The sequence below is a fragment of the Rattus norvegicus genome, chromosome 2 (genome assembly GCF_021556685.1).
Source record: "Rattus norvegicus strain SHRSP/BbbUtx chromosome 2, alternate assembly SHRSP_T2T, whole genome shotgun sequence".
Lineage (NCBI taxonomy): Eukaryota > Metazoa > Chordata > Mammalia > Rodentia > Muridae > Rattus > Rattus norvegicus.
In genome coordinates this window covers 37,675,768-37,689,532 of record NC_141535.1, presented here as the reverse complement: position 1 = coordinate 37,689,532, position 13,765 = coordinate 37,675,768, and the positions used below count along the sequence as shown (strand labels likewise).

The window sequence follows — 13,765 nt, the reverse complement described above, 5'->3', positions numbered from 1 at the left end:
AAACAAGCAAATGTAACAACTTGCTAGGTGTGGTGGTATACTCCTTTAGTACCAGTACTCAGCAAGCAGAGGTGGATGGATCTCTGTGTATTCAAGGTCAGACTGTCTACAAAGAAAGCCTCAGGGAGATGGTCTCCAACAAAACAAATACAATGTAAAAATATAAGAAAGATATTTAAAAACTGGTAACATTGAAGCATTAGAAAGCATGGGAAATTTGTCAAATAATTAGAAGTTATGAAGGTTGCTGGGAATATATGTTTCCACTTATTATTGTTACAAATGAGCTTTGTACTAAATATTTGTTCTGTCTTGAAATATTTGTCACTAAGATTATAAAGCCATTGTTTCTGTTCATTGTTTAAACATTTTAAATCCAAATATATGGAACTGGAAGACAGAACTCTTTAATTTCAGTGAAATGTATTTGGTGAAAGAAATCTGATACAAAGGACACATTTTGTATGATTCCATTCATATGAAATGTTCAGATGGCACTGCCCATACAGACAGAAAATAAATTAGTGGTTGCCAAAGGTGAGGATAGTGGGAATAGTGAGGGACTGAGAATGGGTCAGAATTTTATTCCAGGGAAATGAGATGTTTTGGAAATAGCGGCAGTGGCTGCTAAATCCCAAAACCCAGTGAACTCTTTAGTGGGGTAACATATTGATATATACATTATATCTCAATAAATATTATTCATCTTTTGCTATGTTTTTACAAAATTAAAATCATAACTACTTTTAAATATGGCCCTTGTAACATCGTACAATTCTTTTAAAGGTTGCTAAGAAGAAAAGCCTAGGTCCCCCTAAACAATGCTTCATTTCAGTATATAAGGAACAGTAAAATAGGTCAGGACTTATGGAAAGTCAGGAAATAGTACTCAGTGTCATTTCAGGTTCGTTCTGAGATAGAGGGAGTTATCCAGCTTCCTTTGTAGTCTTTTTCACACTCAAAAATAAATAAAAACAACTAAATAAAAAATGTAATAAAGGTTAAAAAAAATGAGACAGGATCTCACTATATAGTCTTATATAGTGACCTGGGGCTTGCTCCGCAGACCAGGAGGGCCTAGAACACATAGAGATCTGCCTGCCTCTGCCTCCTGAGTGTTAGCATTAAAGGCACATAGCACCATGCTTGGCTTTTTCATATTCTTTATAGGTTAATGAAACTGTTAAAAAAAATCTACCATAATGTAGATATTTTTACTTCTTTCATTTTCATAATTCTTGAAGAGTAGTTGTAAAAAGAGCTACATGTTGCCAGAAAAGGCCCCTAAAGATGTAACACATTCATTAGTAGTGCATTACATACATAATGCATTCATTAGTGATGCATTACATACATAGTGCATACATAGTGCATTCATCAATGATGCATTACATACATAGTACATACATAACGCATTCATCAGTGATGCATTACATACCTAGTGCATACATAATACATTTATCAGTGATGCATTACATACATAGTGCATACATAACGTATTCATCAGTGAAGCACAATTTATGATAGCCTTTCCTAGGCTTCTGAAACAAAGTTGTAGCAAAGATGTATAAGCTGGTGGGAGAGGAGAGGGAGGTACTCTTCTCACCTTGCTGTTGAAAAGCATTCTCACTGCGTGATGATGGCACACCCCTTTAAACCCAGAGCTCGGGAGGCAGAGGCAGACTGATGATCTCTGAGTTCAAAGCCAGCTTGTTCTACAGAGTGAGTTCCAGTACAGCCAGGACTATACAGAGAGACCCTGTCTCCAAAAAACAAAACAAAATGAAAGCATTCTATTTCAATTTACACCTTCTAGGGCATCCTTAAAAGACAGGACTTTTCTGAATGATTTTTAAATTTCCCCATTTCCAAAACTGTATTTGTGACAAGGCAAAGGAGTTTTGTTTCTTTCTTTTTTTTTTAGGTGTGACTTATATACAGACTCCTCATGAGGATCAATTTGGTTTTAATTATTCTGCTGTCCTTATTTGCAAGAACATTCTGTGTGGTGGCCACAGATTATTAATGCTAATTAACTTTTGTACAGTAGGGGTAGAAAGAAAAATTGATACTGCAGACTCCAGCTGTACCACAATGCTCAAACTTGGGGGTCTGACTTTTTGTTTGTTTGTTTGTTATTTGTAGTTATTGAGCCAGTCATTATATAAGCTATTAACCGTCTGGGCTTAGCAGAGGTTCTGGTTGTTATAAAGCATCTGGTTCTACCAAGGAGTAACTGCTGGCATGAACCAGTAAAAAGGAGACTATGAAATGATCCTACCTACTATAGAGATGATGACTTTTAAAACAACCATTTTAGCAAGTCACAGCCAGATTTAGATAAGAATATTCCTGTGTGCTAGGACTTGAGCTGAGTTGGTAGAGTGCTTGCCTAGCGTACACGAAGCACTGGGTTCAGTCTCCAGCACCGCATGAATAAGGCATGGTGACAAATGCTTGTCATCCAAGTACTTTGGGAGATTGAAGCAGGAAGATCATGAGTCGGGGTGAGCTTGAGGCCAGACTGGACTATGAGGCTATCAGACTTACACTGAAAAGCCAGAGACAAACCACAAGGGGCTGGGGAGATAGCTCAGTTGCTAAAGTGCCTGATGTGTAAACATGAAGAGCCTCGTCTGAATTCCCCACATCTTCAGGGAAAGCTGGGCGTGGGTGCATGACTGAAACCGCAGAGTGGAGACCATGGGGTGGCAGCGGCAGGTGGGCGGACCACGCTGGCCTGTCTGGTTGATTGCTGAGCTCCAGGTTCAGCTGTACACATGCATACAGAATAAATACTTATTCCAAAGTAGGGATAGCATGACTTCAGTGTGAAAGTAGGGTTCAGAGATAAAATCACCTGAGTGATTGTAGAATTGTCTAATAATGTCATAATTCAGTGGGTTTATTAACCTTAATTTCATAATTTGCTAACTTATTTTATTGGAAATAATGCAACTAAGTTTGCACTCTTGGTTTTTAAATGAATGGAGCTTGTTTTCTGTGATTAGAAAAGGTGCTTTTTTGAAAATAGTGTGTTGCGTCATCTGATGATGATTGAGCTATAATGAGTATTTGACATTTGTTCAGTATAACAAATCCCAAGTTGAATTTTTAATATTTCTTATAAAATTAAAAATGCTACATGTTTGTATTGCCAGTTGAATAACCAATCAAGCAAAACAAATACTTAATATGATGTCATGTTCTTTCTATAGGTTTTATTGAAAACTACGGCTGGAGATATTGACATAGAGCTGTGGTCAAAAGAGGCCCCTAAAGCATGCAGAAATTTCATTCAGCTTTGTTTGGAGGGTCAGTATTACCTTCATTAACATTCTGGAAAGAAACTTGCCTTAATCGGGCATTGTTGGGCATGTGTGTTGGGCGTGATGGGCTGCTCCTGTAATTCCCGAAATTGAGAGGTTGATGTAGATACATTTTGAGTTTCAGACTAGCATGGGCAACACAGTGAGACTCTCTAAGTAAAACCCTGGAGGGGTGAGCTTTTTAAAGAATGAAAAGAATAAACTACAATGTGTTTTTTTCATTGTGGTCAGGTATTATCCAGAGGTAACAAGTAATGAGATGGTGTTAGCCACATGGCTTTGAGCAGTGTACAAGGAAATAGACTGCAGGAGTAACAGCTTTCCTCGGGATAAAATTAACACAGACAAGTTATACCTGAGTTGATCTCCTTTGACTGCTGCGTGCTCCATCTGTCCTTCTGTAAATATGGTGACTCATTCCCTGAGAATTCCTCTCATTCTGTATCACCCTTTCTCTCTCGGGCTGTCTCTAGCCAGGTGATTATCATTTCAGAACTATATTCATTTCTTCCCTTCTTGTGCCGAATTGATCTAATGGTATAGTGGTCGTCCCTACTGGAAACTTCTGTTAGCTACCACTAAAGCACATTGCAGCTTCTTCCCCCGACAGCCTGGGCCTGGACTTCCATCTCCATGGCTGTAGGTGCCTCCTGTCTGGTCTTCTCTGTTGTTTCTTTGCCTTCTGCCCATGCACATGGTGTTTGGCTTCCTAGATTTCTATTCTTTCAGTCAGCCCCTCTCTCTTTCCCAAACATTCCCTTTCCTTTCCACACATCCTCACATTAGCTTTCCTTTTTTTTCTTTTTTCTTTCTTCCTTCCTTCCTTCCTTTCTTTCTTTCTTTTTTTTTTTTTTTTGTATGTTTCTCACCCTCTTTAATAAAAAAGCAGACCCAGTTTTTATCATTTGTTCAAAGTCAGTTTTTCCATAAAGCTTAGCACCTGGGATGATTTGTTAATCATTTTGAGTCATAACATGATAATTTTCCTTTATAAGAAGCTTTGAAACTTTTACATTCACTTTGTATATTTTGTTCTTCAATATTTGTTTATGCAGCTCTGCATTCCATACAGTTTTCACAGCTTCTTATTGGCTTTCGGAATGTCCTACATATGACTTTAAATTTCTCCAGTGATGGCAAATCATTGTCCTCCAGTTAGATCTGATTTTTAGAGACAGTGTTCTTTGTGGTGTCAGACACAAGATACTTAAGAATCCAGAGTGTCCTGTTGTATGATAAGGACAAAGCTCTCCAAATAGAAATTAGATAACTATATCATGGCAGGGGAAAGTTTAAGGACATAATGATAAAAGAATCCAGTCCCTCAGATGAGACAAAGAGAAGAGGTCTGCAAAGACCATTATTAATAATTGCTGTGGCAGGCAGGCAGGAAATAAAATCAGACAGGTAGTTTAGTTAGAGAAGCCTCGAATAACTGTCAACAAAGCTAAGAAACACACGAAACAAAGAAAGTCTGACTTCTGGTAATCAGTTTAAAGAAGCTCAAATTTTACAGGAAAGTGAAATTACAAAAACACTGGGAAGGATGAATGGTAAATTGCAATCCGTGGAGCAGGTGAATAGAGACAGAAAGAATCTGGACAGGATACAGCAGTGAAATGAGCCTGAGTTCAGTGGGTGCTGACAAAGCTTATGTGTATCAAAAAATATTCTCCCGTTCTTCTAAGAAGACCAGGAGATAGAAGAAAGGAATGGGAATTTTATAGAAATGGAAATAACCAGAACAATTTCCTTAAATGAAGCAGGCAAGAATTAAATGAAATTATTGTTAGCTAACTAAAAACCTGAGCACATTGATGAAGAGATGGCTTAGAACTTGAGCTCTTAAGTCTGCTTAAGACTTAAGACTGGCTGCTTTATCAGAGGCCTAGGGTTCAATTCCAAGCACCTGCATGGCAGTTCACAACCATCAGAAACTCTACTTCCGGAAGATCCAGTGTCTTCTTCTGGCCTTCATAGTCACCAAGCATGAATGTGGTATGCAGACATACATGCAGACAAAACATGCATATACTTATAAAAAGTTCGGTATTTCTTAGATAAGTAAAGTAATGTAGAAACTCCATTTAATCTTCAGAGTGCATGATTTGAAGAAATTACAATGTTTCTGAATCTTTTCTTTTCTTTTTTTTTTTTTTTTTTTTTTTTGGAGCTGGGGACCGAACCCAGGGCCTTGCGCTTGCTAGGCAAGTGCTCTACCACTGAGCTAAATCCCCAACCCCAATGTTTCTGAATCTTATAATGCAGCTTTCAGTTGGTAACAACACCAACAGTGTGTAGTTTTCAGAATTAAAAGCAAATGATTGAAAGCACGGAAGGACCTTCAATGACACAGGCTTCTTTGTTGAAAGATAGGCATAGCTTTTGGAAAATCCAAAGATCTGTAATTGCAGATTTAATCTTGGACTTAAAGGTCTTTGCTGTATAGATAGGTAAACATTTAAAATAAATATAATTTTTGAAAGTTGTCAAAACGTAGTATTAAACTGTTACAAAGGAAGGAAAAGAAAGAAAGCAAAAGGCACCAGATTTTCAATTTTCTTAGGAGATGTCCTACAACTCAATGGGTCCGTGTGCTTCTATCATACCTAATTAACATTTTCCTTCTCAATGATTCTGGTCTCAGAGAAGACATTCTAGGGGAGACTTTATATCATTTATGCTGCATATTTGTGACTAGAAAGTATATTTTAATATATAAATAATTTCTGAAAATCACTTAGAAAGTGAACAAATATTTAATTAGACCAAAAGTATGTTATTTCACTTATTGAGCTTTTTTAAAAAAGGAGACTGCACAGACAGTGCTAGAACTTTAATCAGTTAATAACTTAACTATCTGCTGGTTTGTACTTTTTTGTGCCTTAGTAAGTTAGTTTTCTGTCAACCTCAGCAGTGTTGGCCTTTGCCATTGGCTCTTCTTTGCTGCAGAAACAATCCTTTGGATTTTAGGATGCTGGGCAGTCTTCTTGCCGCCTTATACAAGATGCTTGTAGTATTTCCCAGTTTCAATGACCAAAAATATTTCAAGATGTTGATAAATGCCCCTGGTATGCAGTATTGCTACTCCTTTCTTTCCCCCAGTTGAGAGACATTGGTGTATATTAAACTTCTTGTTTTTATTTTAAAAGCAATAATTCATAATGTGAGAATTCTATAGATTAAAAACAAATAAACAAGCAAAACCCCCATAAATGAACCTCATTGTTTCTGTAGAAACATACAGTGTTTGAAAATTGAATGTTTTATAAGAAGTGGAGAGGAAAGGTTTTGGTTTAAAAGCCAACCTAGCATTCTGGAAATGAAATCTTGTGGCTCTGTAATATTAACTATGATAATTAAAGCGATACTAAATTTTAGAACTTGATATATTGTTTTTCAGCCTACTATGACAACACCATTTTTCATAGAGTCGTACCTGGCTTCATAGTCCAAGGTGGAGATCCCACAGGCACCGGGACTGGTGGAGAATCTGTCTATGGAGCCCCATTCAAGGTCAGATCAATTTACTGTATTCTAGGTCAGCTTGGAATGCTTCTTCAAAGGTGATAGTGTTCACAAGAATGTCTCAAGTAGTATGCAAAATCAGTGGCGTTGAATTAGTCAGAGATAAGAGCAGTCTTTCTGATTTATCTTATGGCAAGCCTTTGCACTAGATTAAACTAAGGTAGAACTAAAAGGTGAGTAAGAGGGAGTGGGAGGAAGGGAGAGAGAGAGGGAGAGAGAGAGAGAGAGAGAGAGAGAGAGAGAGAGAGAGAGAGAGAGAGAGAGAGAGAGAAGCAGGATTCAGAAAGAAGTTTATACAGCGTATTTCCTGATTCTTGGCTCTCAGCAGCCAATTTTGAGAATGTTGCATGTGCTATTTTAGATTGAAACAGTCTGACTTAAATGCTATATGGGATTTTGCTTAAGCTGCTACAACAGACTAGGGGTTAAATAAGAATTTATTTCTTGTGGACTTGCAGAGGCTTTGAAGTCCAAGTCACAGTGAGTGGTCATCCCTCTTCTTGCCTTGAAGAGGCCTGGGGAAGAGAAAGCCAGCCCTTGTACGTTTTGTAAGAGGACGTGAACCCTACTGGGTTAGAATGAGAGCCCCACCCTGTGCCTTCATCTTGCTTGTATTATCTTTACAGCCTTCTCCAGCTTGTCAGAACCACAAGTATAGCTAATGACCTCAGTATAAAGCTTTTGAGGGACCAGTCTCCCACAGCATAGCTTATTGAACACTATGTACTTACTGTACACCAGAGAGCTCTATAGTGCAAGGAGCATGTATGACAGACAGACGGTCACCAAAGTGAGCAGAGTGAAGGCCAAAAACAGGAAAAAACATATTGGTCAAGAATGGGCCCATGATTTCTTATTTAAATTTTTTATTACATTTATTAATTGTATTTTATGTATGAGTGTTTTGCCTGCATGTTGTATGAGTACCACATGCTGCTTGCAGACTGTAGAGGTCAGAAGAGGGCTCTGGATTCTCTGGCATCACTGTGTGGGTCCTGGTACTTAAACCCGGGTCCTCTGCAAGAGCAAGTGCTATTCAGTGCTGAACAATTTCTCCAGTCCTGACCTGTGATTTCTTGACTCAGCATAAACTTAAGACAGGAAAGAGTTAAAATACTTAAGAAATTAGGAACAATAATGGTCTCAACTATGACAAAAATTGTGTTAGTATTCTAATTATAATAATGCTAGCTAGCTTCTTTAAGTGAATTAATGTCAGTAGTTCTTAAAATCAGGAAATGTTTGAAAACTTCATATTTATTCTAGTGGGAAAGACTGTGTGGAATTTCCTTTCTTCTTTTCTTGGGTTAGTGGAATTTTTAATTGTTTTACAGTTTCCAAAGAGGGTCCTGCCTTGCTGCCCTAGCTGGAATTGTAATATAGTACAGACTGGCCTCGAATCTGTGACCGTCTTCCTACCTGAACCTCCTCAGTGCTCAGATTGCTGGCATAAACCTCAGTGCCTCACACAGTATGATTGAGATTATTCTCGTTTTGTTTTGCTTTTTCCTTTTTTGGGAAATTTTTTTTAATGTTGTATTTCAGATAACAGTGGCTCTGGAAAGTAGGAAATGGTATTTTAAAAATCTCAGGTGTCACTGTTAATTAGATCCCATAATTTTAGGGCCTCCACTGTATAGGAAGTATTCCATATTCTATTAGTTCTGTTATTTATCCGAACTTCTCTTTTTTGACATTTTCTAAGCTATTTGCTTTGCTATTTTAAAATACTACAGTTATATTAACTTCTTTCACAGATCATTACAAAGATGGTGTCTTAGTTAGGGTTAATATTGCTGTGATCAAACACAATCACCAAAAGCTACTTGGGGAGGAAAGAGTTTATTTCACTCAGAGTTTCAGAGTTCATCATTGAAAGCAGTGAGTGCAGGAACACATACAGGACAGGAGCCTGCAGGCAGGAGCTGATGTGGAGGCCATGGTGGGGTGCTGCTTACTGGCTTGCTCCCCATGGCTTGCTCAGCCCGCTTTCTTATAGACCCCAGGACCACCAGCCCAGGGAGAGCCCCACCAACAATGGGCTGGGCCTTCTCTCATCAAACACCAGCCAAGAAAATGCCTTATAGCCTGATCTTCCAGAGACATTTTCTCAGCTGAGGTTCCCTCCTCTCAGATGACAATAGTTTGTGTCAGCACACATGGTATAAAAATACCACAGATTAGGAGGATCTAAACAACAGGAATACTGTACAGTTCTCCTGAAGGGCCAGAAGGCAAAAGTCAAGGTGTTTGCCTGTCTGGTTCCTGGTGAGATGTACCGAGTTCAGATCTTAAGACTAATATAGTAAAGAAAAACAGCCTCTGATGCTTAAAAGGCACTGACTGTGTTAGATGGATGAATCCAGTGTCCAGTCTAAGGGGAGTTCTTGGTAGCTCTCAGAACACAGAAAGCACCTGAGAAACAGGCCCTGCACTGCTACACTCTGCCAAGTCAGACTCAGCCATCTCTGAGAAGAGTCCACTCAGGATGGGTTAGGACTTTTAAAAACACAGTGAAAGCACAGACATACACTTATGGTAGACTCTCTGAACTGAAAAGCAGGAAGAAACCCATTGTTTCACATGTGGAACAAGATGGGAAGCAGCAATAGCTGGCGGCTGTACCGTGGCTCATGGATGGCTTTCTTGGAAAAACAATAGGCGGTTTTAAGAGTTTGGAGGACTCTGAAGGCGAGTAGGGAAATAGACTTAGACTCTGACTCCCTTTGAGCATCCTTCCTCTATGTAAGTAGACTCCCACAAGACAGTTATGGGGCTAATATATTTAGAAGATACAAGCTGCTGAATTCAGGCTTAAGAGTGTTGAACAGATAGTAAATTTGGATTTGATTATACTTCAAAATCAGTTAAATAAAGCTTCGGCATTTTTGATTAGAAGTTGTCTGAGCCTTGCTGGTCTGCTGAGTAGCTGATTGAATATGAAGGGTCTTACAGTCACTAAATCTCTTTCATTCTTTCAGGATGAGTTTCACTCACGGTTGCGTTTTAATAGGAGAGGACTGGTTGCCATGGCAAATGCCGGTCCACATGATAATGGCAGCCAGTTTTTCTTTACCCTGGGTCGAGCAGATGAACTCAACAATAAGCACACCATCTTTGGAAAGGTTTGTGTCCCTATTTTAAGAATACGGCTTGGTTTTGATTTTATGTTATTCTATAAGCTTCTGTGATACATACAATTAACATATAACAGTTGCTTTTAAAATATTATACTGGTTTACTTAATATTTTCAAAAATGATAGAGTATGTTCTTATTATGAAGAACTGTAAAGAGCTACCTGAACTGCCTGTGCTTCAAGTCAGTCATTTGTCAAGGTATCAATGTGTTCTTTAAGTCATAGCAGTGATAGTAGCTACTTATGGATGGCCACGCAGCCAGTGTTGTTTTACATGTTTCCTTCCTTCCTTCCTTCCTTCCTTCCTTCCTTCCTTCCTCCCTCCCTCCCTCCCTCCCTCCCTCCCTCCCTCCCTTCCTTCCTTTCTTTTTGGAGGGGGGAGGGGCAGGACAGGATATCTCTGTGTCCTGGCTGTCTTGGAACTTGTTTTGTGGATCAGGCTGGTCTTGAACTCATAGATCCTCCTACCTCTGCCTCCCGAGTGGTAGGCATGCACCACCATGCCTGGCTGCTTTACACTTTTAAAAATATACTTAGCCAAAAATACAAAATTTACAGTTTACCAATGATAAATTTTCCTAAATTTAAAGTGGAGGATGTATTAGTATTTATAACTTTACCAGAAGTATTACTTTGGACAGTGTCCATTTAGTCCTGCTCACACTTAACAGCAAACAAGGGAGGCGATCTTCCCATAGAGTTTAGAGCAGTTCTCTTTAAAGTGGGATCTTGACTACATCTTCCTCTCCCCATTTTTTCTCATCTCAGTATTCCTGTTAATTCTTAGACACAGTAAACATGAATAGCTTTTTAGCCCCCTCTGCTGGTTCAGTAAGAATTGCTTCCCTACATCCCATGCAAAAGAGGGTTTGACAAGAGGGAAACAATTGAGTAGAGTTGGACAACTGAACCTCTGAAATCGTGTCATCTCAAACTATAGAGATGCAACCTTGTTGCTTATTTCTTAAAAGCATCCATTAGTAAATAGACATTGTTCTGTTCTTAGCTGCACTCTTAACCCAGGGTTTTCTGGTAATGGTCTTTTCCCGCCTCTGTTTCTTTTTTTTTTTTTAAGCCAGATGAGATTTGAGTTCCGATCTTGTGCTGTGTTTTACAGTGTCTGTTATATAATCTAGGCATGAGAGATGACATATAGCATAGCAATCGTAAGTGGAGGTGCTCCCACTTTTGGGACTGTAACTTCTTTGAACCTCTGTCCTCAAATCTGTACAAGAAGGGTAATATAATTTTCACTTCTAGGATATTTCTGCAAATTAAATTAGGCAATGATTAATAGTATTTCTCATACTGTTAATATTTAAGCTGCTTTAAGTTCAAGTTTGTTTGTGATATTTGAACTATCACTCAGTAAGGAGGTTGACACTGTATGTGTATTTTTAGTAACACATTATATACACGGGAAACATCAAAGAAGGTTTACTAAGAGGTTGAGCAAAAAAATAAAGATAAAAATTGAGCACAGCTGTTTTCCAGCCTGAATCAAGTGTGTGCATCACCATCAGTGTCAACTGTACTTACTCTTAGTTAAACATAACATTCTCTTTTAATTGTTTTCAAACACTTTCAGAAGTATACCATTTACTTAAAATATTTTAAAAATTGCTCTGTTTATTTAAAAGATGAACACACACGTTTTTGATCACATTTCTTGTTTTTCTGTGGTAGGTTACAGGGGATACAGTGTACAACATGCTACGCCTGACAGAAGTAGACATCGATGATGAAGAAAGACCCCGCAATCCACATAGAATCAAGAGTTGTGAGGTAGGAGCATGACTGTGAGGCGTCCTTTAAGAGGCAACCGTTAAACCTTTAGATAAAGGCTCTATACTAAACACCGTGGCTCACTCCTGTCTATTTAATAAAGCACAATTCCTGATGGGGACTTTTTTAAATTAAAGGCTTTGGATTTCAATATGAAACTTTAGATAATAATCTAAAGAAGGAAAAGCTTAAGTCATAATGAATTAAGTTGTGAGTTAAAGGAATTAGATTTCTTTGCTCAAAGAATAGGATTTTAGGTAAGTTAAGAGTTATCTTTTATTGAGGAAATGAAGTAATCTTTAAGAGCATTTGATATGGAGGCCAAATGTGTAGGTTGGGCCTTATGTTTCCTTGTGTGGAATAGGTATGGTAGAGTGTCTTTTACTTGGAAAGAACGTGATGTTTTGGGGCAGTCAGTGAAGCAGCTGCAAGGTTGTTGTCAACCTGCACAGCACTGTACCGATGAGCTTTACATAGGGAAGAAGTCGACGCTAATGGCAGAGAACTTCAGTATCACTGTTCACTTCTTTGTAAAATAAAAAATATCCCGGAATAATATCTTCAAAATACTTCTTTTCATAGGTTTTGTTTAACCCTTTTGATGACATCATTCCAAGGGAAATTAAAAAGCCCAAGAAAGAGAAGGCAGAGGAAGAAATCAAGAAATTGAAACCCAAAGGCACAAAGTAATCATAATAGAAAGATTTTTTTTTCAACTTTAATAGTGACAATAACTTAGGTGGTTCTTGTCATGATTGCTTACTAAGGAGGGGAATATCATTTTGAACCTGAGCACTAACAGAATTATAAGCATGTTTATTTTAAAGTGAACATTTACATTTAATGACATTTTATAACTTAAACCAAAAACGCCATCTTACATGGCCATATAACATGTATTAGTAAATAAATACTTAGTATTCACTGTAGCTTATAACTCACAGCTGGGTTATTGAGAAATAACCATTTGTGTAAAGAATTAATATAAAGAATTTGAGAAGGCATGAGCATCATAAAGCACACTTTTAATGTGTGTTATAGGATCGCATACTTTATTTAATCCACTTTGGTGCTATTCAATACAATCTTTTTATATTTTTAAATAAAACTATTTTCTTTACTATTTTGTTTTTCTTAAAGATATTGTCTTATAATAGTAATTTGTTTTTAATAGACTTTAGCATTTATACCAATGTTGTTTACATTAATTTTTTCTTACATTAATAATTTCATTATTAGATTCAGACAATTCTATGTATGGGCCCGCCACACCCAGGTCTTAAGCAAAGTTTTTCAGTCTGTCTGAGCTTTGTTTGCCTCGTGGCAAACACAGGGGCCATTGTAGTAAGCACGATATCTGGTTGTCAGGAAGGTTAACTGAGAGGGCTCCATGTAGCACCAGAAGCATAGGTGCTGAGTACACAGTGGGCTCCCACACGGTAGAACAGTACACTGCGTTAATACACGGATGGACAGGAGCCAGGCGCTAAGACAAACAGCACCTGTCCTGGGCTGAAATCATGCTTTGTGTCAGTGTGACTCTCTTTGACTTCATGATTGACTTTTCATTCCTATTCGTTGTTGCTGAGAGGTCATTGTCACCGTGTTAGGATACAGTGTTTGCATGTTACCATGTAGCCTGATGACAAGTCCGAGTTCTTTGTGCATTTCCTATTGTTTTCATTCAGAGCAGGTGTTAGGGGTGTTCGTGGTCATTGCTTGCATGTAGATGTTTTTTCATTACTCAGTTTCTGTCAAATGTTTTACTTTTCTAAAACTTGAGAGAGTGCTTTAATAACTTACAGTTTATCTTACCTGAATTTCTGTTATTGTTTAGTTTGAAAGATCTGGGACCTTTTCTACCCATCAACTTTTTGTGTTTCTTAGTTTTAAAATTTTAAAGTGTATTTGTCAGGTATTAAAATAGGTTAACCATCTGCAGTGCTTACATTCGTGTGTGTGTGTGTGTGTGTGTGTGTGTGTGT

The 13,765-nt window shown here is 38.1% G+C and overlaps 1 protein-coding gene across 4 annotated transcripts in view; it reads left to right on the top strand.

Annotated features, from left to right (window-relative positions):
- Positions 1-13,765, top strand: part of Cwc27 (CWC27 spliceosome associated cyclophilin) — a 203,213-nt gene that overhangs the window by 3,077 nt on the left and 186,371 nt on the right. For all 4 annotated transcript variants that reach the window (NM_001013199.1, XM_087625985.1, XM_087625982.1 and 1 more), the window contains 5 exons: positions 3,219-3,315; positions 6,733-6,845; positions 9,839-9,982; positions 11,682-11,780; positions 12,363-12,466. In NM_001013199.1, the coding sequence (NP_001013217.1) occupies positions 3,219-3,315; positions 6,733-6,845; positions 9,839-9,982; positions 11,682-11,780; positions 12,363-12,466 (557 nt within the window). The remainder of the gene's footprint in view (positions 1-3,218; positions 3,316-6,732; positions 6,846-9,838; positions 9,983-11,681; positions 11,781-12,362; positions 12,467-13,765) is intronic.